The 26,201-nt window shown below is 36.4% G+C and overlaps 1 protein-coding gene and 1 long non-coding RNA gene across 3 annotated transcripts; both read left to right on the top strand.

The window, feature by feature from the left end:
- The first annotated feature begins 1,093 nt into the window (after positions 1-1,093).
- LOC110636967 (sucrose transport protein SUC2) lies at positions 1,094-4,786 on the top strand. Of its 2 annotated transcripts, XM_058137812.1 has the most exons (5): positions 1,094-2,532; positions 3,339-3,402; positions 3,498-3,541; positions 4,254-4,297; positions 4,400-4,551. In XM_058137812.1, the coding sequence occupies exons 1-5, from the start codon at positions 1,120-1,122 to the stop codon at positions 4,413-4,415; spliced, it is 1,581 nt and encodes a 526-aa protein (XP_057993795.1). In that variant the 5' UTR covers positions 1,094-1,119; the 3' UTR covers positions 4,416-4,551. The 2 variants fall into 2 exon arrangements, with proteins under 2 accessions (XP_057993795.1, XP_021642567.1); XM_021786875.2 differs by lacking the exon at positions 4,254-4,297 and having other exon boundaries at positions 1,097-2,532; positions 4,400-4,786.
- Positions 4,787-6,954: 2,168 nt separating this feature from the next.
- LOC131174787 (uncharacterized) lies at positions 6,955-14,870 on the top strand. Its single transcript, XR_009145004.1, has 4 exons — positions 6,955-9,688; positions 9,791-9,948; positions 10,401-10,458; positions 14,736-14,870. It is a non-coding gene; the product is annotated as an uncharacterized LOC131174787 (long non-coding RNA).
- Positions 14,871-26,201: the final 11,331 nt, after the last annotated feature.

Genomic DNA, 26,201 nt, shown 5'->3' with positions numbered 1-26,201 from the left:
GTTTCTATTTAAAAAAAAATCATATTTTCATGCTAAAATAATAAATTCATAATAATTTTTTTTTTTCATAAGATTTCAATATTTATAGTGGGTATTTGAAATACTTAATTTATATAAAAGCTCAATTTCAAATTTTCCTATGTGAAAGTAAAAAAAAAAATTATTAATTTAGTAAAAAAGGATACACTTTTGAAAAATTCGGCTCAGTTCATCGTAAATTAAAAATATATTTTTTAAAAATTTAAATTTGAGAGTTTTTATTTAAAAAAATTCATAATTTCATGCTAAAATAACAAATTAATAATAATTTTTTTCATAAGATTTCAATATTTATAGTGGGTATTTGAAATACTTAATTTATATAAGCTCAATTTCAAATTTCGCTATGTGAAAGTAAAAAAAAAAATCAAGAATTATTAATTTAGTTAAAGAGGATATACTTTTAAAAAATTATTATACAGATTCAGTTTATCATAGATTAAAAATATATTATTTATAATAAAATTTATATATTTATATTTTAAATTTATAATAAATTAAATTTAAATAATTTTTTAAGGCTTTACATATTATTTAAAAAGTAAGAATAAATTAATTAAATTAAAATGAAAATAAAAGAAGTGTTCATATGTAATAAAGGGTTTTTTTATTTATAATTAATTTATTATAAATTTAATAAGTATATTAAAATTTATTTATTAAATATATAAATTTTATATATTTATATTTTAAATTTATAATAAATTAATTTTAAGCGGAAATTTTCGTGATGAGGTTATAAAAGAAAGGGAAGTAAGAAAAGAAGAAGAAGAGAAGATGAGAAGAAAAGTCAAATTTTTGCATATCAAGTGGGGAGAATGAAATAGAGAGAAAAACATTTATTAAGCAAGGAATTATTAATGAGAAAAAAAATTAATAAATCATTAACAAAGCTTAATTAGTAAATGAAATACAGTAGAATGCAATGACTAGCCAAATCTGGAAAAGAGAATTAAATATCAGATGCACACGTGGAAAGAAGGAATCTGCACCGTACACTATTTTGCAACTGAAGACGTAGACCATTTTGGATAAGGCCATACCCACTCTTTGCCAGTTGCCACTCTATTATAAATTCCCATGCAAATCCGACCCAACTATGTACAAAACCACCTCTCTACTTCTACCACCACCACAACCACCATCACCGCCGCCACACTCTTCTCACCACCAACTCCCATGGAGACTGATCCTACGAAAGAATCCAAACTCCCCTCTTCTGAACCTCTTCCACCTCCTCCGCCCCTAGTTCCTCCACCACCCGCTTCAAGCAAGCTTAGAAAGATTGTAATGGTGGCCTCCATAGCTGCTGGTATCCAGTTTGGCTGGGCTTTGCAGCTCTCTCTTTTGACACCTTACGTTCAGCTTCTTGGTATACCTCACACATGGGCTGCTTTCATCTGGCTATGTGGACCCATTTCAGGAATGCTTGTCCAGCCAATTGTCGGCTATCATAGTGATCGTTGCACCTCCCGTTTTGGCCGTCGCCGCCCTTTTATTGCAGGCGGTGCTTTGGCCGTTGCTGTAGCTGTTTTCCTTATCGGTTATGCTGCTGACCTTGGTCAACTCTCTGGTGACCCTGTTGCCAAGAGCCCCAAACCACGAGCTATAGCCGTGTTTGTCGTTGGGTTCTGGATTCTTGACGTCGCTAATAACATGCTCCAGGGTCCTTGCCGTGCTCTCCTCGCCGATCTTTCTGGTGCCAATCAGAAGAAGACGCGTATAGCTAATGCACTGTACTCCTTCTTCATGGCCGTCGGGAACGTTCTTGGCTTTGCCGCTGGATCCTACACTCATTTATATAAAATATTTCCATTCACAAAGACGAAAGCTTGTGACGTTTACTGTGCAAATCTGAAATCTTGTTTCTTTATCTCCATTGTCTTGCTTTTAACTCTCACTGTATTAGCTCTCATTTACGTTCGTGAAAAGCCTTGGTCCCCAGAGCGAGGAAACACCGCTGCCGGTGACGAGGAGGAGGAGGACGAGGGGGCGTCGGAGTCTTCTCCGATGCCGTTCTTCAGTGAGATATTTGCATCTTTGAAGAATCTGCAAAAACCCATGTGGATCCTTCTTCTGGTGACGTGCCTGAACTGGGTTGCATGGTTTCCATTCTTGTTGTTCGATACTGATTGGATGGGTAGAGAGGTATACGGCGGAGATTCAAACGGAAATCCCGTTCAAGTGAGGTTGTATGATCGTGGGGTGCGCGCTGGTGCACTGGGTCTGATGCTTAACTCGGTGGTTTTGGGGTTCACCTCCCTTGGTGTGGAGGTGCTGGCTCGTGCTGTCGGAGGAGTGAAAAGATTGTGGGGTATAGTGAATTTCATTCTTTCATTTTGTTTGTTCATGACGATCTTGATCACCAAAATGGCTGAATCCCACAGAAGGTTCGCCACCGTGGGAGGCGGCGCCACGGTTCCCTTGCCACCACCTGGAGACGTCAAGGCTGGTGCATTGGCCCTTTTTGCGGTGATGGGTGTACCTCAAGCTGTAAGTTCTTCTGGCCTACCTTCCCTGAATCTCTTTCTTCTTTCTCTATTTTTCTCTTTTGTCCTAATTTGTAGGTTAACAGTCAACAATATTTCCTGCTGTGATTATGCAATACCTACCTTTCTCAGAATTTTTATTATTGTATTATATCCATTCACTTTTAATTTTTTATATTTAAGTTTTATATGATAATTAAAAAATAATTTAATAATTTTATTTTCATAAAAATATAATAATTAATTAAATTAATATTTAATAGAAATAAAAAAGTAAAATTAAAAAAATTAATACTTTTTATTTTTTATTAATTTTTAAAATGATAAATAATTTTGAATAAAATAAAAATTTTAATATGATACATAAATTAGATGAATATAGATAAATTTTTTTTATCTAAACTTAATTTATCACTAATCTGAGATTCAAGATGTATGATGAGATTTAGCTATTAAATATATGAATCTTACGTATTGAATATTAAAATTAAAAAAAAAATTTAATATGGATAATATTTTTTAATTGAAATTGAAGAAATTTTAATTTTATCTAAAAATGAAGATTGTTCTGACTTCTAATGTCTTATTTGCTTTAAGAAACAGACTTACTATTTGTTATTATATATTATATATAGGTATACTATATATTAGGTTGCTTAATTAGGAAAATCAAAGAAACATTTTACCTTATTTTTTTTTTCCTTAATTAACTTTAATTTTGTATGCAGGTTTTTCTTTTTTTCTTTTTGGTCCCTGATATTAATTCTAATTAATTAGCGGCACATTTCTTTGTTTATTTAACTTGTGCAGATAACTTACAGTATTCCCTTTGCTTTGGCATCAATATTTTGTAACACTGCTGGTGCTGGTCAAGGTAATTAATTAATATATTTTTAAATTATAAAATAAATCCTCTTAAAATATTAAGTTTTATTCTTCTGACCCATTTCAATGTTTCAATTTTGTTAGGACTTTCTTTGGGAGTTCTGAATCTTTCAATTGTTATACCACAGGTATTATTATTATTATTATTATTATTATTATACCCATTTGTGTTTTCCTAAGAAGATTTGGCAACTTATTAAAAGTAGGATTAAAAAAAAAAAAACTATATCATAGCTAGCTCTAAGACCTATTTGGCATTGAAGTATTAAAATTACTCTTTTTTTTATTAAATATTGTTAAAAAATAATTTTAATTTTTTATGATTAAAAGTTATTAAATTTAATTTTTAATTATTTTTTTAATTAATTAATATATTTAAAAAATATTTTTTGTGGTGGTACTAGCAGGCTGGTGGTGCGTTAGAAACAAGATTGGTAGTTGAAAAAGAATAATAATTGATCTGCAAAATTTGACCCATGTGAGGAATATTTTCTTGGGGAAGAACATATATAAGGACAACTTAGTTGAGTATGGCCAACAATACCTTCCTTTTGAAATTATTGAATAAGTCAAAAATAAACTCTTTTCTCTTTACTACCATTGCATCCCATACAGTGTTGGCTTTGGAAATTATTATTTTTTTAGTACAATTGTATCTTATTTGGTATTCAAACTTGATACAGCACAGCTACCATTCTAATATTACTGACTTAAAACTTATCAATAACTTTGGAAATTACTAAGAAAAATAAAGGTTCTATCCACTTTCTCAATCTGTTTTGTTCTTTCTTTCTATTATTCTCTCTGGTGTATCATATAATGAAATTCTTTGATTTGTAGAAAAAGAAAAAAGAAAAAGAGAAAGGAAAAGGAAAAGGAAAAGGGTTTGTTGCAGCTTTGATTATAAGAATATTGTTAGTTAAGTTGATTGGCATTGATTTGAAACATTTTCATGTGTTCATGCTTTTGGAAAAACATTGTTGCAGATGGTGGTGTCAGTAGTAAGCGGACCATGGGATGCATTATTTGGAGGGGGTAATCTACCAGCTTTTGTGGTGGGAGGGGTTGCTGCCGCGGCCAGTGGAATATTTGCATTCACCTTACTCCCATCTCCGCAGCCTGATGCCCCCTCCGCCAAGACTTCAAGGGCTGTCACTGCTGCCTTCCATTGATCTTCATCACCTCCATGTGTATGCGGAAATGTGATCATGTAGATGTGCGTTTTGTTTTCATGTGGAAAGGCCAGAATGGCCATGTCTTGTGTTAGTTGGTGTTCTAATAGGGCATCAATGGCCAAAAATTGGTCATTTTGATGATATCAATGGCTGTACACATCCTTTCTTAATCTTCAATGCAACTAATTAATTTTAATATACAGGCAACTTAAAGTCTATATATTCTTGTTAATTGGTTAATTAATTATTCTTTGCTCAATTAAGCATCGTTCTTAATAGGGATGGTAATGATAGGATATATTTATTAAATTATTTTATTTAACTTATAATTTAATTAATATTTTTAAAATTTGATAATTAATTATTATTTTAAATTTGATTATTATTATTTAAAAAATATTCAGACTCATTTAATTTTATGTATTTTAATTAATAATTTATATAAAAATTTATTTTTTATTAGTAATTTATATTTTAAAAATTTAATAATTTTATAAAATATTTAAATTTTATTTTATTTAAAATAAAAATATTAAATTTATAAATATTATTATAAAAAATATATATTTTATATTTAATTAAGTATTTATATAAACGGTTTTAGATAACAGATATCCAATATGTAAAATTAGAATTCATCACAGCTATTATTTTTTAAACATAAACTCGTCCTATCAGGGTTCGATCAAATTGAGTACTCAAAAAAATTTGATTCGTTGCCATCCCAATTTCTCAGCTTTTATTTCAATTTCTTTTATATAATTCACTTTGACTGGGATTGAAATTCAAAATTTCATAACTGGAGATAACTCTAGGGCCACTAAATCAAAACTCATCGACTTTATGTGAATTTTTTAGTAGTAATTAAAAAAATATAAATTTTAAGAAATTCAATTGCCAATTTCGTTAAGAAAACCATACATGGCCCTATTAGCTTCACCAGAGCTCCAGGTTGTTTAAAGCTTGATTACTATTGGGCTGGGCTTGAGTTTTTGCTTCTCTAATAGATCCATTGCAGCCAGCAAAATCCATATGATAAAACAATTATACATGAAATCTCAGGCCTTAAACAGTAGATAAATTTTGACAATTATCTCTGAATTTATTTAGTTATAACATTACAGTTTTTTATTTTAAAAATATAACATAAAATTTTATCAATTTTTAAATTTTACACAATAAAATCCCTCTAACCTCCAGTTACTAGTTTTTCTGTCAGACGCTGACCTGGACAGTTTCAGCATGGAGGTCAGTATTTCTCTTTTCTCTCTTAAGTCATGTATAAATTGAGTTCTTTTTCTCTCTATAGACAAAATAATTTTTCATGTGTAAAAAAAATAATTTTACATCTTGTATAAGAGATGAGAGAGAAATATTGACTAAGTATTATACAGGAGTTATTCACATCAGTTTCTAACTAAAAAATCAGTAATTCAAAGCCAGAGGATTTTACTGTATAAAATTTAAAAGTTTAGGGGTTTTATGTTACATTTTAAAATTAAAGGACTGTAGTATTACAACTATATAAATTCAGGAATAGTTATTAAAATTTATCCCTTAAATGACACTTCTCAAATAAGTTTAGATTAAGCTTCTGTTTACTTATAGAATATATATATTTTATTTTTTAAAATAAATTTTAATTTAAAAATTAAAGGTATTTATTTATTTTATAATTAAAATGTAAATGAAATCAATATAACAGATATTTAAAAATTCTTTTACTCTTATAATTTTTAATATATATTATTTAATTGTATTGTTATTATTTTATTATTATAAATAAATATTTTTAAAATAATTATTAATTTTAATTATAAAAAAATTATTTAAAAAAATTAATAGAATTAAAAGGTTTAACTTAACTTATAAAAATCAACTTATAAACACCTAATATTTATAAGTTTACATGAACTCATAAGTATTAAAAATTTTAAAAATATTTATAAGTTAATATATTAAATAATAATTAACAGAATTATTTATTTATTTATTTATTTTTTAAATCAAACTTAATAACAGATTATCAAACTATTTCCTTGTGTGTTGTGGTGGTGGAGGCGTAATGATCATATTTTTAATGGCAATGTTCTTTCTTTGGATTCAGAATTATCTTTGCTTGATAGACAATTTCAGGTTAATACTGCTGCTTGGTGTCGTGGTGCTGCTTCTAATCAGGTTCAATCGCTGCAGCGGACTATTTCGCCTATTTCATAGCAGCCTCCTCTTATGGATTGGATTCGCTTGAATATGGATGATGCCAATAAAAGGAATTCGGGCTTAACTGGTGGGTGGACTTTTTCGAGATGTTGTGGGGGGTTTTTTATTGGGGGGTGGCGGGGTTTTGAGGGGGGCGTTGTGTTAGATTGGAAATTTGCAATTCTATGCAGTGGAATTGCAAGGTTAGTTTCATGGATTACGGCTAGCGTGGGATTTAGTTTTATTCTCAAGTTTCATTGGGTTTTGTTACTGGTTTCTAGGCCAAATCTCAATCTACTGGGTTTGCAGTTACAATGCAAGCAATTAATTCATCACTCATAGGAGCTTAAGTTCTAGCATTGCTATCAGAATTTATTTCCATCTAGATCCTCTGCTGCTTTTGTAGAGTCACAGGATTCTCATAGGGACCATTGGCGTCAACTGTGAAAATAGAATTTACCGCCAAAAATTGCCATTTTCCTATGGAAATTTCTGAAAGGAGGATTGCCCACGAATGATCAACTTCAGCAAATTGTTTCAAATTGTTAGTTGGATTGCAAATCTTATGGAGAGGCTGAAGACATTATTCACACTTTTCTTTCTTGTCCGATAGCTAGGCAAGTATGGCTACTGTCTCCTTTGATGTTACGTTCAGATTATCTTCAAAGCAACTCTACCATGGATCGATGGAGTGAACTAGTAGCTCATCTTCAAAATTCCAATGATCTCCTCAATGACCTGAGACTTTTTGGTTTTATTCTGTGAAGCTTATGGAAATCTAGGAACAATTTGGTTTTTGGAAATCACTCCTCTTCCTCTCAGGAGATTGTTTCGTTGGCTTTGAAAATGTTACTTGATTATTCTGCAGCAAACCATCGGAACAACTCATCTCCAAATCATATTACAACTCTTCCTCAAATATGGTCCCCTCCTCCCTCTGGTTTTATTAAAATCAATTTTGATGGTGCAGTGGATAAATTTAACAAGATGGGTGCTATTGCAGCATTAGATAGAGACTCAACCAGCTCAATTCTTGGTTGATCCTATAGGCGTATTGTTGATCCCTTAATTCTGGAGGCACTTGCTTGTGCCCAATCTCGAGATTTCTCTACTATCCAGTTTGAAGGAGATTCACTTGTTGTCATTCAAGCTATTCGGTAGCCCTCCAATAGGCCGTTATCCATTTCTGGTTTGATTAATGATGTGATTCAGCTTGTTGCTTCTTTCAATACTTCCATGTTTTCTCATGTCAATAGGACAAGGAATATAGCAGCACACACTTTAGCTAGGAAGTGCTTGTTTTAATAAAGTTAAAGAAGAATGAAGTTGAATTCTCATTCAAATATATGAAGGAAACGTTACAGTAGCTGTATATATACAAAATGATCATCTTGAGGAACAAGAAAATGCATGTGCTCTCTCCAAGAATCATGGTAACTAATCATAAAAAGACAAAATCAGTTACAAAGAATTAGTTAACTAATAATAGGAATTAGTTAACTAATAATAGAATAAAAAAACAAAATCAGTTACAAAGAATTAGTTAACTAATAATAGGAATTAGTTAACTAATAATAGAGAAAGAATCTTCTAGAATAACAAGTCTCAATTAACCAACAGGTTGATCAATCATTGGCTTGGTATGTTTGAGCTGTTGATTGAAGCCACTTGGAAGATTGGTGCTCGTTTGATGTTGCTTCTTGTGTTGCTGAAGAGTCTGCTGTTGTAGCAGAGAATCATCATGCTGCGTTTTCATTTGATCAATAGCCCCCCTTAAGCTTGGAGTGTAAATATCTTGAACACCAAGCTTGGATAGAAAGTCATGAAAAGTAGTAGAGTGATGTGCCTTGGTAAAGAAATCGGCTAATTGATGTTTGGAAGCAACTGGAAGTAAATGAATTACTTCTTTTATAAATTTTTCTCTCACCAAATGACAATCAATCTCTATTTGTTTAGTTCTTTCATGGAAAACAAGATTATGAGCAATGTGCATAGCAGATTGATTATCACAATTTAATAGAGCTAGTTTTTGATGAGAAATACCAAAGTCTTAAAGCATATATGTAACACCCCAAATTTTTAAATTTATTATTTTATGAGTAAATATTAATATTCTATTTTATTTAAATTTTAGGAAATTATTTGAATTTTTTCGGATTTTAGAAATCAGGTTCAATTTTTCGAAATTATAAAACTTTAATGATTTTTAAAAATTTATTTAAAGACCACGTGGTAAAACTAAAAATATATTTGGACTCTACAAATTTTTCTGAGTAATTTAGAATTTTTTCAGAATTTTTGGGCCTCATTTTCGGTCCCAAGGTAGAGTAAAAATTTAAAATTTTGTATCCTGAATCGAATCGACCGAATCGAACCGAACCGGATAGGACCAGTCGAATCGGTCCGGCCTTCCTCCTTCTTTTCTTCTCTTCCCCGCACATCCTGACCCTTCTTCCTCTCTCTCCCGTTTTCTCTCTCCTCCCTCCTCCTCACGCCGCGCCGCCACCACCCAGCTCTCCCTACCTTGCAGGCATGTCGCCCCAGCCTTTCTCTACAGCCAGCCGGCCTTCCAGGCGGCTGAAAATGACTCGCGAAGAGGCACGACCCGCAACGGGCAGTTTCGGCTTCCCGGCCAAAATTCGGCCGATCCGGCCACCGATTGGGCCAAGTCTTGTGTCAAACACCATCTACACCTCGAGAGCTTTCCATAGACACCAAGAACTAAAATCCATCGAGCGGTTTGTCCAATTTTTATCCGGGAAGTTTTAGCTTATTTTAACTTTTGGGCTAGATTTCTCGCAAACTGTGAACCCCACAAGAAAACTGAGAGTATCAGAGCGCTCCACTCATCGAGAGTTTCACGGCAATATAAATTTCAAAATTTTTTGACACTATTTTTCGGTGGGTCCCACGAAACTTCGTAGTATTTTTCCGAGTATTAAATGAGCTTAAAAAATTCCGTAAAAATTATATACTAACCCCCGTGTTGTGGGATTCATGTAGGTACCTTTAATTCGCGGAAATTCAACGGTTGCCCGGGTCTGTGAATTTCTGGCCAGACAGACAGGCTACAAAAAAAGTCTCAGAATTGGGTCGAGATTTTGGCTACCCCACCGTTGTCAATCATCCCGAGCGCGTTTCCGAGATCGGAATCGGCATAGGTAAACCTGAACCTTACTTTTTCTTAATTTTTCTAGTACTTGAATAGCATTAAAAATCCATAAAATATTTGTGGTAGCTCAGAAAATTATGATTCTTTTTGCATTAGCTTAGTAATATTGCTAAGGACCGCGGGGCAAAGTTTTAGAATTTTTAGAGCTTATTTGGGTAGATTTTGCAAAAATGGTCAATTATGAGGACTAAACTGTAATTTTACATAGTGTGATTGATGATTGTTTAGATGGGCTCAGGAGGGGTTGTGTGATGTGATTGAGTTGTGGATATATGGTTTGTGGATATAGAAGTGTGTTTTAAGCCTTTTTGCAGGTTGGGTAGGTCTTAGGTATAGGGGAGACTCTGCCGGATTTTTCAGCACGACTTAGGACATCTTTGGTTTTTTTTCTTAGTTTGTATTGAGTCAAATGTACTAAATAATTATAATAAAAATTGTCAGGTGAGCCGGGACAGCCTTCCTCCTCCGCCTAGCCGCCACAGTGACTTCGGTTGAGTCTGTGAGTAAAATATTAATTTTAATTGTAATTTCGATATTATTATACGTTCAAGCATGCCCATGCATCACTTATAAATATGTATTTATGTAGTTAAACACTAGGCACGTTTTATGTTGCATTCATTATTGTTAAAGTGCCATAGATGTTGTTGTGGTAATTTGGAGCAGTGTGCGTGAGTTGGCGTGCGTGTGGTATGGTGTTGGCTATGGACAGGACGGGTAGACACAGCTTGAAATCTTCGCTGGGACCCAGTCCTTCGGGATAGATACGGCTTGAGTTCTTCGCTGGGACCCCGATTTGGTTTATTAAGCGAAAGTCCAGCTTGAGTTCTTCGCTGGCACATGTTGGATTAAAAGGGCTGTATAGGGGATCAGCTCCCATATATGTATTGTTTGACCTTATCAGGGGTGTGAGTGCTCCAAATTGCCTTTTTGTTGTTATGATATGAAAATTATGATGATGTTGCATTTCACTTCACAGGGTGCATTAGCTTTAGATAGCTATATAGATTATGGTTAAAATTGATATTTTACTCTCTGAGTAGAACGCTCACTCCTGTTCAATATTTTTCCAGGCTATAGGAGGATTATTATTGTGGTTAACCTGCTTTTCTCCTTCGCAGGTCGTCTATTCATATTTGTATAATTCTGTTAACTTCTAAAATTCCGCATGTGCTAGAAATATTCATTTGATTTGGGTTTGTAATATAATTACCATGTTGGACCTGTAAACTTATTATATGCATGTATGTTAGACTGGATGAGGGAGCTGAGCTCCCATTTATTTTATGACATTTGAGTATGTGGAGCGTGAGCTGAGCTCCTCAATTGATTATACATTGTGTTTACAAGTCGGGTGAGTCAAAAACTCTCCGTTGAAAGGTTCATTTTATGGCCAGACTCTGTCCAGTTGAATTCTTGAAATTGGGCCCAAATGGGCCTTAGAGTCGGGTTGGGGAATAGTTAGGCTTACTATGGGCCTCGGGAGCTTTTAGCTGGCCAGGTCCTAGTGCCGGTTCGGCCTATAGGTTGGGTCGTGACAATATATAATAATCACTGCAATTCACAGGTTGTTAAAGATACTCAACTTCTGAAGAAGACCTTGAGATTGTTGTTATTTCTTGGACTTCCAAGAAACCAAAGATGATCCAAGAAAAATACAAAAACTAGTTAAAGACTTCCTGGTCTCAGAACATGTTGCCCAATCAAAATCAGAAAAACCTTTCAACTGAACAATACTATCAACTGGAAAGAAAAGTCCTTGACCCGGAGCTGATATATCTTAATACTCTATATGCAGCAGCTAAATGAGTTTTTGCTGGTTTATCAAAAAATTGAGGCAGTTTTTTGACTGCATATGATAAATCAAGTCTTGTGTAAGTAAGATAGATAAGCTTCCCACTAATCTCTTATAGAAAGTGACATATTCAAAAATAGATTCAGGATGTTGACTTGTTTTGCTGATTGGAATAACAGGTGTTTTAGCTGGCTTGCAACCAAGAAAACCTATTTCATTCAAAAGTTCCAACACATACTTTCGCTGGCACATAATGATTCCTTTTGAACTTCTTGCAATTTTAAAACCCAAGAAGTACTTTAAGCTACCTAGATCCTTGATTTTGAATTGATCATGTAAGAAAGATTTGATGTAATTGATGTCATCCATATTGTTTCTTGCTAGTATAACATCATCAACATAGACTAGCAAAATAAGAATATGATCATTGTGGAATGAGCTTGATTAAAACCTTGAGAAAGAAGTGAATCTAACAGCTTATAATGCCATTGTCTGCTAGCTTGCTTTAATCCATAGAGATTTCGTCAATTTGCAAACTTGATTGGAAGATGAACTTACAAATCCAAGTGGCAATTACATATGCATTATTGATGTCTAATTGATGAAGATACCAACCTTTCATTGTAGCCAAAGCAATTAAACTTCTAATAGTTGTCATTTTGGCAACTGAAGAAAAAGTATCAACATAATCAGTTCTAAGTTGTTGACTAAATCCTTTTGCCACCAATCTAGCTTTAAATCTTTCAATGGAGCCATCAGATTTGTATTTGATCTTGTATACCCATTTGCATCTAATGGGAATTTTGTAACACCCCTAATTTTTTAAATTTATTATTTTGTGGGTAAATATTAATATTTTATTTTATTTAAATTTTAGTAAATTATTTGAAATTTTTTGGATTTTAGAAATCGAGTTCGATTTTCTGAAAATATAAAATTTTGATGATTTTAAAAATTAATTTAAAGACCACGTGGCAAAACTAAAAATATATTTGGACTATACGAATTTTTCTGAGTTTTCTAGAAATTTTTCAAAATTTTTGAGCATCGTTTTCGGTCTCAAGGCATAGTAAAAATTCAAATTTTTGTATCCTGAATTGGACCGGCCAAATCAAACTGAACTGGATCGGATCGGTCCAATCGGACCGGCTCACATCCCTTTCCTTCTTCTCTTCCACGCGTTCCCGATAGCCCTCCTTCTCTCCTCATTTTCTCTCTCTTCCCTCCACCCCTCGTCGGCCAACCATCGCCCTAGCCTCCCTCACACCCCGACGCACCTCCAGGCCACCTCCCCGCCGCCGGCCGATGCTCCAGGAGGCCGAAAAAGTCGCGCGAAGTCCCCCTTGTGAGCGCGTGTCGTTTCGTCTTCCCGGGTTGATTCTGATAGATCCGGCCATCAATCGGACCGGGTCTTGTGTCAAAACCCATCTACACCTCGAGAGCTTTCCATAGACACCAAGAACACCAAAATCCATCTTGTCCAATTTTTGCCTAATTTTTGTTCAGGAAATTTTAGCCCATTTCGACTTTTGGGCTAAATTTCTCACAAACCGTGAATCCCACAAGAAAACTGAGAGTACCAGAGTACTCCACTCGTCGAGAGCTTCACGGCAATACCAATTTCAAAATTTTTCGACACAATTTTTTAGTGGGTATCACGAGTAGTATTTTTCTGAGCACTAAATGAGCTTAGAAAATTCCATAAAAATTATGTACTAACCCCCGTGTTGTGGGCTTCGTATAGGTATCTTTAATTCGCCAAAATTCAACGGTTGCCCGGGTCTGTAAATTTCGGATCAGCAGACAGGCTACCGAAAAATTCTTGGAATTGGGTCGAGATTTTGGCTACCCCACCATTGTCAGACATCCCGAGCACGTTCCCGAGGTCGGAATCGGCATAGGTAAACCCGAACCTTACTTTTTCTTAATTATCTACTGCTTGAATTGGATTAAAAATCCATAGAATATTAGTGATAGCTTAGAAAATTATAATTCCTTTTGCATTAGCTTAGTAACATTGCTAAGGACCGCGGGGCAAAGTTTTAGAATTTTTAGAGCTCATTTGGGTAGTTTTTGCAAAAGGGTTAATTATAAAGACTAAACTATAATTTTTCATATTGTGATTGTTGACTGTTTGGATGGGTCCAGGATGGGTTATGTGATGTGATTGATTTGTGGATATAGAAGTGCATTTTGAGACCTTTTGCAGATTGGGTAGGTCCTAAGTATAGGGTAGACTTTGCCGGATTTTCGGCACGACTTAGGACATCTTTGGTCTTTTCTTAGTTTATATTGAATCAAATGTGTTAAATAATTGTAATAAAATTGTCAGATGAGCCAGGACAGCCTTTCTCCTCTGCCCAGCCGCCACAGTGACTTCGGTTAAGTCTGTGAGTAAAATATTAATTTTAATTGTAATTTCGATATTATTATATGTTCAAGCATGCCCATACATAACTTATAAATATGTATCTATGTAGTTAAATACTAGGCACATTTTATATTGTATTTATAATTGTTGAAGTGTCATAGATGTTGTTTGTGGTAATTTGGAGCAGTGTGTGTGCGTGGCGTGCGGGTGGTATGGTATTGGATATGGAAAGGACGAGTAGACACGGCTTGAGAGACACTTGCTAGGACCCGGTTCTTTGAGGTAGACACGGCTTGAGAGACACTTGCTGGGACCCCACATTTGGTTTATTAAGCGAAAGTCTAGCTTGAGAGACACTCGCTAATAGAGGTTGGATTAAGAGGGCTGTATAGAGGATCAACTCACATATATGTATTGTTTGACAGTGTTGGGTGTGTGAGTGCTCCAAATTGTCTTTTTGCTGTTATGATATGAATTGTATGAAAATTATGAGAATGTTGCATATCACTCCATAGGGTGCATTAGCTCTAGATAGCTATAGAGATTATGATTAAAATTGGTATTTTACTCTCTGAGTCGAACGCTCACTCCTGTTCATCTATTTTTCCAGGCTACAGGAGGATTATTTGTTGTGGCTAACCTGCTCTTCTTTTTCGCAGGTCTATTAATAGTATTTAATGTATTTTGTACAATTGAGTTAAATTTTAGACTCTGCATGTGTTAGAAGTACTTATTTTTATTTTGGGCTTGTATTATAAAAGTTATGTTAGACCTATAAGCATGATGGGATTGGATGAGGGAGCTGAGCTCCCATTTGAGTTATGACATTTTGATTATGTGGAGGGTGAGCTGAGCTCTCCAATTTATTATATATTGTATTTACAGGTGGGGTGAGTCAAAAACTCCCCGTTGAATGGTCCGTTTTATAGTCGGACTCTGTCCAGTTGAATTCTTGAAATTGGGCCCAAATGGGCCTTAGAGTTGGGTTGAGCAATAGTTAGGCTTCCTACGGTCCTCGGGGGCTTTAGGCTAGCCCAGGTCTTAGTGACGGTCCGACCCATAGTTTGGGTCGTGATAAATGTGGTATCAGAGCTTAGGCTCCAGATTCATAGGGAATATATGTCTAAAGTATTGGGAAGAGTCTAATAGGAGTCACATGCGGAGAATAGGGTCCATATTCGTCCTTGCATTGTCATCTTTGCTTCTAGTTTCTACTTTGTATAATTGTGTGTAAATATGAGTCTATAGAGCTGTGTAATATGCCGTTTTGAATTTTTGTGGTCTAATGCTGTTGAATTTCAGGAAAAATGCGTAGAAGCAGAAGAGTTGCCACTGCACCAAAGCCCGATGTGCCTGACGAGGTGTCGGTACAGGATAAGGCGCCTGCCCTGAGGAGACGGGGTAGGAGGCCTAGAGCTGCTCAGGTAGAAGAGCAGCCGCCACCAGTTCAGGAACAGTCTTTTATGGCCCAGGGTCCCATGGACCCAATGGTGGCTACCTTAGCCGAATTACAGAGAACCATTAATATGATGGCACAGTATATGGTCCAACCTCCCCAATAGCAGAAGTCCACCGCACCAAGAAGGGAACCTTACAAGCAAATAATTAATTTCAAGAAGTTGGTGCCTGGCACTTATGATGTGTCAGATGATGCCTATCGATTTTTGGATTCCTGCAAACAGGCAGGGATGGAGTTACAGTTGACTGATAGGAGGCTTATAGAGTGTGTGCAGCATGTCATGGGGCCTGTGCTTAGGCAATGGATGAATGACTACATATTACCTCAGATTGAAGGTTTGTTTTGGACTCAATTTGTGGAACTGTTTATCAACAGGTTTGTGCCAGAAAGTTTCAGAGATCAAAAGCAGTGAGCCTTTGAGGCCTTAAGGCAGAATGGCAGATCTGTAGATGAATATGCTACAGAATTTCTGGAACTGAGCAGGTATGCCCCTACAGCAGTGGCTACAGAAAATATGAAGGTAAAGAGGTTCCTAAAGGGGCTGGACAGGAGGTATGCAAACCTGGCCATGATGTCTGATCACTCTTTTGATATGGTAGTTGATCGAGCCTGACAGATTGAGATTAGCTGTACAGGAGATGGCAGTGGATAAGCAAAGAAGAATAGAGCATAAGGTTCTTCAGGTGTTCCTTACACGGGTACCACAGATAGTGGCGGCCAAAGTCACTACAGAGTAAGAGGTAGAAACAACAAGAAGGGTGGTTTTAAACACAAATCTCAAGGATTCAGATCAGGATATGGATCCAGCAGTAGTCACAGTTCGGGTTACAACAGTTTTGAGTCTGGTTTAGGATCCTTCTTGGCACCTTGCACACAGTGTGAAAGAGGACATTCAAGACCTTGTATGATGGGTTCAGGAGTATGTTTCTGGTGTGGCCAGTAGGGTCACTTTGCTAGAGAATGTCCAGTGTTCAGTAAGCCACAGATGGGGTCACAGGGTTCTGTTGCAAATGTTCCTCGTCAATTGTATCCTGGTGCTTCCAGCATGGCAGGCAGTCAGTTCAGTGGCCAACAGGGCCGAGGACAAGGAGGACGTGGATTTGGAGGCAGGTCAGGAGGTAGAAGTCAATATCAGGGTTCTGCAACGCAGGGTAGGGGTCAAGCTCAAGTTTTCACCTTGACCCACCAGGATGCTCAGGCTTCCAATACAGTTGTGGCAGGTATTCTTCTAGTCTGTTCCTATGAGGCTCATGTTTTGATAGATCCGGGTGCTACTCACTCATTTGTCTCTCCAGTTTTTACCATGAGATTGAGTAGGAACCCTATAACTTTAGAATGCCCCTTGTCTGTAGCTACCCCACTTAGTGACAACATAGATGTGGATATGGTTTTTTCAGGTAGCCCAGTAGTAGTGGATGGAAGGATCCTCCCAGAAGACTTAGTTCCTCTACCAGTAATGGATTTCGATGTAATTTTGGGAATGGATTGGTTAGAAACTCATTATGCTACTTTAAACTGCAGGAACAAAAAGGTGTATTTCCACATACCTGATGTGGAAGAGTTTAGCTTTGATGGTGATAGGAGCGTGGCTCCATATAATTTGGTGTCAGCAATTAGTGATAGAAAAATATTGAGGTGTGGATGTCAAGGGTATTTGGCATTGGTGAGAGATACATCTGTAGAATGTGTTAACATGGAAAATGTTCCTGTTATCGGAGAATTCATGGATGTCTTCCCTGAGGAGCTTCCAGGGTTGCCATCAGGAAGGGAAATAGAGTTCTGCATTGATGTTGTGCAGGGTACAAACCCCATATCAATGCCGAGAAAATTGAGGTTGTAACTGATTGGCTTAGGCCTACAATAGTCACTGAGGTGTGAAGTTTCTGGGCCTAGCTGGCTACTATAGGCGTTTTGTGCAGGATTTTTCCAGGATAGCAGCTCCCCTAACCAAGTTAACTCGGAAGAATGTTCCGTTCATTTGGGCAGACGATTGTGAGGAGAGCTTCCAGAAGCTTAAGGAATGTCTAACTACCGCCCCTGTGTTGACATTACTGATGAGTGGCGAAGGATATACCGTGTACTGTGATGCCTCCAGAGTTGGCTTAAGGTGTGTTTTGATGCAGAATGGAAAAGTAGTGGCTTATGCTTCAAGGTAGCTAAAGAGGTATGAGCAGAACTACCCCACACATGATTTGGAAATAGCGGCTGTAGTATTTGCACTAAAGATCTGGAGACACTACCTATATGGTGAAGTGTGCAAGATATACACCGACCACAAGAGTTTGAAGTACATCTTTCAACAGAGGGATTTAAATTTAAGACAGAGGAGATGGATGGAGCTTCTGAAGGACTATAATTGTACCATCTAGTACCACCCTGGGAAGGCCAATGTAGTAGTAGAAAATCTTCTGGTAGCTTGGTGCACATATCAGCGAAAAAGAGACCGTTGATTCAGGAAGTACATGAGCTGATGGATCAAGGTCTGATCTTAGATCTTTCAGATGAGGGGTATTGTTGGCCCATTTTTCAGTGAGACCAGACCTGTGAGACAGAGTTAGAGTTTCCCAGCACAGAGATCAACAATTGATGAAGATCACAAAAAGAGTATAGCAGGGCGAAGGTGGTGAGTTTGGGTTTGCCAATGATGGCGCCCTTATGCAAGGTTCCAGGATATGTGTGCCCGACGTGGATAATCTCAGAAATGAAATCATGCGAGAGAAACATTATACACTGTACAATGTCCACCCAGGCTCCACCAAGATGTACCATGATGTGAAAGATAGCTACTGGTGGAATGGTATGAAGAGACATAGCAGATTTTGTGTCCAAGTGCTTGACTTGTCAGAAGATGAAGTTTGAACACCAGAGGCCATCAAGGAAGCTGCAAGAACTCTCTATCCCAGAATGGAAGTGGGAAATGATCATTATGGATTTTGTGACTGGGTTGTTTCGTACCACGCAGGGATATGATTCGATATGGGTAATTGTAGATCGTCTAACTAAATCAACTCATTTCTTGCCTGTGAAAATCACATATTCTGTTGCACAGTATGCCCGACTCTATGTTCGATAAATAGTCAGATTGCATGGAGTTCCTGCTTCCATAATATCTGACAGAGGGCCCCAGTTCACTTCTAGGTTTTGGAGGAAGCTACAAGAGGCACTTGGTATGCAATTAAACTTTAGTACTGCCTTCCACCCTCAGACAGACGGGTAATCCGAAAGGACAATCCAAGCACTGGAAGACATGCTTCGCATGTGTGTTTTGGATTTTGGAGGTCAATGGGATGATCAGCTACCCTTGGTGGAGTTTGTCTACAAGAACAGTTATCATTCTAGCATAGGTATGGCACCCTATGAGGCTCTATATGGCAGAAAGTGTAGGTCTCCTCTGTGTTGGACGGAAATGGGAGAAGCGAAGGTGCACGATGTAGACCTAGTGCAGTACACTTCAGAGATAGTTCTTTTAATCAGGGAACGATTGAAAATAGCTTTCAGTAGGCAGAAGAGTTATGCAGATCCCAGACGGAGGGATGTAGAGTTTGCAGTAGGCTCCTGAAGGTTTCTCCGATGAAGGGGGTCATGAGATTTGGGAAGAAAGGCAAGTTGGCACCTCGGTATATTGGAGCTTTTGAGGTTATTGGTAGAGTTAGAGCAGTTGCCTATCGGTTGGAGTTACCACCCAACCTTTCTCATGTTCATCCTGTATTTCACATCTCCATGCTCAGGAAATACATACTTGATCCTTCTCATGTGTTGCAGTCAGATGTAGTAGAGCTGAAAGAAGACTTGATATTTGAGGAGCAACCTGTAGCCATAGTGGACTACCAAGTGAGACAGCTAAGATCAAAACAGATCCCTATGGTTAAGGTTTTGTGGAGGAGCCAGTCAGTAGAAGAGTGCACCTGGGAGTCAGAGCGAAATATGCGTAGCAAGTATCTTTATCTATTCAATGTGTAATTCTGTACTTTATTCTGTCTTGTGTAAAATTCGAGGACGAATTTTCTGTATGGAGGGAAGATGTAACACCCATAATTTTTAAATTTATTATTTTCTGGATAAATATTAATATTTTATTTTATTTAAATTTTAGAAAATTATTTGAAATTTTTCAGATTTTAGAAATCAGGTTCGATTTTTCGAAAATATAAAATTTTGATGATTTTTAAAAATTAATTTAAAGACCACATGACAAAACTAAAAATATATTTGGACTCTATGAATTTTTTTAAGTTTTCTACGAATTTTTTCTAGAATTTAAAAATTAATTTAGGCCTCAAGAGAGAGTAAAAATTTAATTTTTTTTATCCTGAATTGGACCGGCCAAATCAAATCAGACCCGATCGGACCAGTCGAATCGGACCGGCCCACTTCCCTTTCTTCTTCTCTTCTGTGCGTTCCCCACAGCCCTCCTTCTCTCCTCGTTTTCTCTCTCTTCCCTCCACCCCTCGCCGGTCAGCCACCTCCTCAGCCTCCACCACACCTCGACTCACCTCCAGGCCACCTCCTCTCCGCCGGCCGACGCTCTAGGCGGCTAGAAAAGTAGAGCGAAGTCCCCCCTACGCGCGCGCGTCGTTTCATCTTTCCGGGCCGATTCCGGCGGATCCGGCCACCAATCAGACTGAGTCTTGTGTCAAAACCTATCTACACCTCGAGGGCTTTCCATAAACACCAAGAACACCAAAATCTAACTTTTGTCCGGGAAGTTTTAGCCAATTTCGATTTTTGGGCTAAATTTCTTGCAAACCGTGAACTCTAAGAGAAAACCGAGAGTACCGGAGTGCTCCACTCGTCGAGAGCTTCGCGGCAATACTAATTTCAAAATTTTCCAACACCATTTTTTGGTGGGTCCCGCGAAACTTCATAGTATTTTTTCGAGCACTAAATGAGCTTAGAAAATTTCATAAAAATTATGTACTAACCCCCGTGTTGTGGGCTTCGTGTAGGTACCTTCAATTTACGGAAATTCAACGGTTGCTCGGGTCTATAAATTTCGGGCTAGGCAGACAGATTACCGAAAAAGTTTTGAAATTGAATCGAGATTTTAGCTACCTCACCATTGTCAGACGTCCCGAGCGCATTCCCGGGGTTGGAATCGGCATAGATAAACCCGAACCTTACTTTTTCTTAATTATCTAATGCTTGAATTGGATTAAAAATCCATAAAATATTCGTGGTAGCATAGAAAATTATAATTTCTTTTTCATTAGCTTAGTAATATTGCTAAGGACTGCAAGACAAAGTTTTAGAATTATTAGAGCTCATTTGGGTAGTTTTTGCAAAAGGGTTAATTATAAGTACTAAACTGTAATTTTTCATATTGTGATTGTTGACTGTTTGGATGGGCCCAGGAGGGGCTATGTGATGTGATTGATTTGTGGATATAGAAGTGCATTTTGAGCCCTTTTGCAGGTTGGGTAGGTCCTAGGTATAAAGGAGACTCTGCCTGATTTTTGGCACGACTTAGGACATCTTTAGTCTTTTCTTAGTTTGTATTGAGTCAAATGTATTAAATAATTGTAATAAAATTATTAGGTAAGCCGGGACAGCCTTCCTCCTCCGCCCAGCTGCCACAGTGACTTCGGTTAAGTTTGTGAGTAAAATATTAATTTCAATTATAATTTTGATATTATTATATGTTCAAGCATGCCCATGCATCACTTATAAATATGTATCTATGTAGTTAAACACTAGGCACATTTTATATTGCATTCATAATTGTTGAAGTGCCATGGATGTTGTTTGTGGTAATTTGGAGCAGTGTGTGTGCATGGCGTGCGTGTGGTATGGTATTGGATATGGACGGGACGGGTAGACACGGCTTGAGAGACACTCGCTGGGACTCGATCCTTCGGGGTAGACACGACTTGAGAGACACTCGCTAGGGCCTCATATTTGGTTTATTAAGCGAAAGTCCGGTTTGAGAGATACTTGCTGGCAGAGATTGAATTAAGAGAGCTGTATAGGGGATCAACTCCCATATATGTATTGTTTGACAGTGTTGGGTGTGTGAATGCTCCAAATTACCTTTTTGCTGTTATGATATGAATTGTATGAAAATTATGAGGATGTTGCATATCACTCTACATGGTGCATTAGCTTTAGATGGCTATAGAGATTATGATTAAAATTTGTATTTTACTCTCTGAATCGAACGCTCACTCCTGTTCACCTATTTTTTCAGGCTACAGGAGGATTATTTGTTGTGGCTAACCTGCTCTTCTTTTTCGCAAGTCCATTAATAGTATTTAATGTATTTTGTATAATTGAGTTAAATTTTAGACTCCGCATGTGTTAGAAACACTTATTTTTATTTTGGGCCTGTATTATAAAAGTTATGTTGGACCTGTAAAATTATTAACTATATGCATGATGGGATTAGATGAGGGAGCTGAGCTCCCATTTGAGTTATGACATTTTGATTATGAGGAGAGTGAGCTGAGCTCTCCAATTTATTATATATTATGTTTACAGGTCGGGTGAGTCAAAAACTCCCCGTTGAATGGTCCATTTTATGGCCGGACTCTGTCCAGTTGAATTCTTGAAATTGAGCCCAAATGGGCCTTAGAGTTGGGTTGAGGAATAGTTAGGCTTACTACGGGCCTCGGGGTCTTTAGGCTGGCCTAGGTCCTAGTGCCGGTCCGGCCCATAGGTTGGGTCGTGACAAATTTTTCCTAGTGGAAGAGTGGTGAGATCCCATGTATGATTAAGCTGTAAAGTTGCAATTTCTTCCTGCATTGCTTGCTGCCACTCTGCAAACTTAACAGCTTGGCTGTATGTTCTTGGTTCAACAAAAATGCTTATGGAAGCTGGGAAAACTTTATGTGATGTAGACAAAGCATTATGAGAAAGCACTGAAGAAAGAATGTGAGGAGTACCTAATATCAATGTTGCTGAAATGAAGTGAGGACTAGCATTGGCAGTAGCTTGCAGAGAATTGATAAGGCCACAATGGTAGTCTTGTAAATATGTTGATGTGTGTCTTAGCCTTTGTGATCTTCTAAGATTATTGTCTGTGGGATTTATAATAGGAGGGATAGGGTCTGGTTCATTAAGAGAAACATGAGGTTGATTATCACTAATGCGTGATGTTTGAAGGTGGTTTGAAGGTGATGCTGCTGCAAATTCATCATAATTATATGGCACAGGAAAAACAAAGTCAGATTCTTCTTTTGATGAAGCTCCATTTGTGTGATATGGAAACACATCCTAATAGAAAATTACATTTCTTGATACTGTAATGGTATTGTTTTGCAAATTAAGAATCTTATAACCCTTTGTGCCCTGTTTATGACTAATGAATACCTCTTTATGTGCTCTAGCTGAGAATTTTGACCTTCCTTGATTAAGAGAGGAATAATAACAAAGATAGCCAAATACTCATAAATGTGAAAGATCAGGAACCTGATTATACAGCTTCTCAAAAGGAGTTTTGTTCTCAATGATAGGTGGAGTCTATTGATTAGATGCACTGAGTGTGAAACAAACTCAGGCCAAAAAGTTGTGGGTAGGTGACTTTGAAATTGCAAAACTCTAGCTATGTTGAGTATTTGCTGATGATTCCTATCTATGACACTATTCTATTGTGGTGTTTCAACACTACTGGTTAGATGAAGAATCCCTTTAGAACTATAAAATTCATTCATGTTAAACTCTACTCCATTGTCATTTTTTTTATACTCTTGATACTTCTTTGAAATTGAGTTTGAATCATGGCATAAAAATTCTGAATTAAAGATCTAGTCTTTCACTTGCTTTTCATTAAAAATAGCCAAGTAAACCTTGTAAAGTCATCTATAATGGTAAGGAAGTATTTGTAACCATTCAAAGATAGACTAATAGGACCCCAGATGTCTACATGTATCAAATCAATAGAAGCTACAGAACTTGATTCACTAATAGGAAAAGGCAATCTTCTTTGTTTTGCACAATGACAAACATCACAAGGTTCTGTTAAAGAAGGAAAAGTCCTGTAGAAATCTTTCTTGAGATGTAGAATTCTTTAAGTTGATGAATGCCCTAGCCTATAGTGCCACAGGTTGAACTGATTGTGACTGGGTTTATTTGCAGTAGCAGAAAAGGTAAGGGTGGTGGTATTTACATGTGGTTGTGAAGGTGATGATAAGTGATATTGTCCATTTCTCTGCTCAGCTATGCCAATCCTTCTCCATCTCTATAAATCTTGAACAACACAAATTTCTTTAGTAAAGATTCATGCATAGCTTGAAGTTGCTGTCAATTTGCTACTAGAGATCAAATTGAAGCAAAATGATGGGATATATAGAACATTATGTAAATGAGATCGTCACTAAGTTTAACTATCCCAACATGTGAAACTGTGAAACTTTGGCTTTTTGGCAACCCAACAAGGAAATTGGCAACAGGCTGGTAAGAATGAAACAAACTCAGATCACAAGCAATATGATCAATGGCACCAGTGTCCACTATCCATGTGTTTATGAATAATGAGTTTCCAAGAATAGTTGAAAGAATAATACTAGAATTGTAAGAATAAAAGAAATTGGTATTCAATTGTCCTGAGTGAGAAGAACTTCCAGCAGTTGAATTGTGTGAAGCATCATATTGTGAATTTGTTGTTGTGCAATGTGCACCATTACAAGAAATTCCAATAGCTGCAACTGAAGAATTTCCAGGTTGATTTTTGCCTTGATTGGGCTTGATAAGTGCCATAATCTGCTAAAATTGATCCTTAGTAAAAGAAAGTTGCTCAGATTCACACCTAGGTGCCGGATTTTATTGAGAAAAACCACTGTTATCAACTGAACTCACTACTGAAACATTAAAATTGCTCCTTCCCTTTGGTTTCATGCCTGGTGGGTAACCATGTTTTTTATGGCATTTCTCAATAGTGTGTCCTGGCCATCTACAAAAAGTGCACATCATAGGCTTTTTGTTTCCTTGATAGAAATTACTCTTAGCCTCTTAGGCTGCTGTTGACAAGACATGGATTAGTTGCTTGAACATTATTCTTGTAATTTTGATTTCCAAAAACAGATTTAGAAAAAGAAATTGTATGTTCAAAATTATGTGTGATAGCTTCTATGCTTTGGAGCTGTCTTTCATGTTGTGTCGCTAAAGAAAAGACCTTGTTAATCGATGACAGAGGTTCTATTAACATAATCTAGGATCTCACTATTGAAAAATTTTCATTCAGACCCTTGAGAAATCTAATAACATAGTCAAACTCATAATAATTTCTCACAGTAACCAACGCTCCATAAGAACAAATTACAAGAGCAAATAGGAACAGGTCTAAGATTCATTATTCATCTCTTAAGATCTTTAACTGAGTTAAATAATCTGTAACATTAAGTTGTTCCTGATTGAAAGCAAAAATTTCTTGTCGTAACACAACAATTATAAAAGAATCACTCTGAGCAAAATGATCTTTCAAATCTTTCCAAATATCTATGGCATTATCAATTCAAATAATACTTTGTGCAATAGATTGAGAAACAGAATGAATAAGCCAAGAAACTACCATGATATTGCATATCTGCCAAGCTGAATAAGTAGGATCCGTAATAGCTGGAGCTGGAAAAGTCCCATCGACTCACTGAAGTTTGTTCTTGGATTGTAAAGTCATCTTCATTGATCTACACCATGAATAATAATTAGATCCTGACAAAACAGGTGAAACAAGAACCAAAGATGGATTTTCATTTGGATGTAAATAATAAGAGCTAGATGGAAGATCTTCAAGTTTGGGAACATTTACAACTGGATATTTTGCAACAGCATTTGCTTCTGCCATGGTTTCTCAACAACAAAGAAAGCTACAAAAAAATAAGTAAAAGAGCTCTGCTCTGATACCATAATAAAGTTATAGAATAATGAAATTGAATTCTCATTCAAATATATAAAGGAAACGTTACAGTAGCTGTATATATACAAAATGATCATCTTGAGGAGCAAGAAAGTACATGCGCTCTCTCTAAGAATCATGGCAACTAATCATAAAAAGACAAAATCAATTACAAAGAATTAGTTAACTAATAAAAGGAATTAGTTAACTAATAATAGAGAAAAATTTTCTAGAATAACAAGTGTCAATTAACCAGTAGCTTGATCAAACATTGGCTTGGTATGTTTGAGCTGTTGATTGAAGCCACTTGGAAGATTGATACCCATTTAATGTTGCTTCTTGTGTTGTTGAAGAGTCTGTTATTGTAGTAGAGAATTATCATGCTGCGTTTTCATTTGATCAATATGCTTGATAATTCCTCCTATTGTAATCTTTGACACAAATCATGTTTATAACCTCTTCTTTATCCTTATAGGGTTTGCCATGAATCTATTTTTTTTTTTTTTAAAAAAAAAAATTGGTTAATGGCTATCTCTTATTGGTTGAGTGTGCATTATTTTTATGATCGGCAGCCTTGCGTCCTGGACTTACTTCAGGCTGATGTGCGTCAGGCTGCTTAACCACGGTTAAGTTTCTTAAATCTCTTCATTTTTTAAGCTTTCAGCTAATGAAAGTGCTTTTTATTGTACTGACAAGGAGAAGTGTAAAACAACCTCCGCCATGTTATTTTCCCCATAATTATATACTATTTAAATAATAGAACATAAATAATTACATAATAACTAAAAAAA

The sequence above is a fragment of the Hevea brasiliensis genome, chromosome 16 (genome assembly GCF_030052815.1).
Source record: "Hevea brasiliensis isolate MT/VB/25A 57/8 chromosome 16, ASM3005281v1, whole genome shotgun sequence".
Classification (NCBI taxonomy): Eukaryota; Viridiplantae; Streptophyta; class Magnoliopsida; order Malpighiales; family Euphorbiaceae; genus Hevea; species Hevea brasiliensis.
The sequence above is the reverse complement of the archived record's forward strand: the minus strand, read 5'-3'. Positions and strand labels throughout refer to the sequence as shown.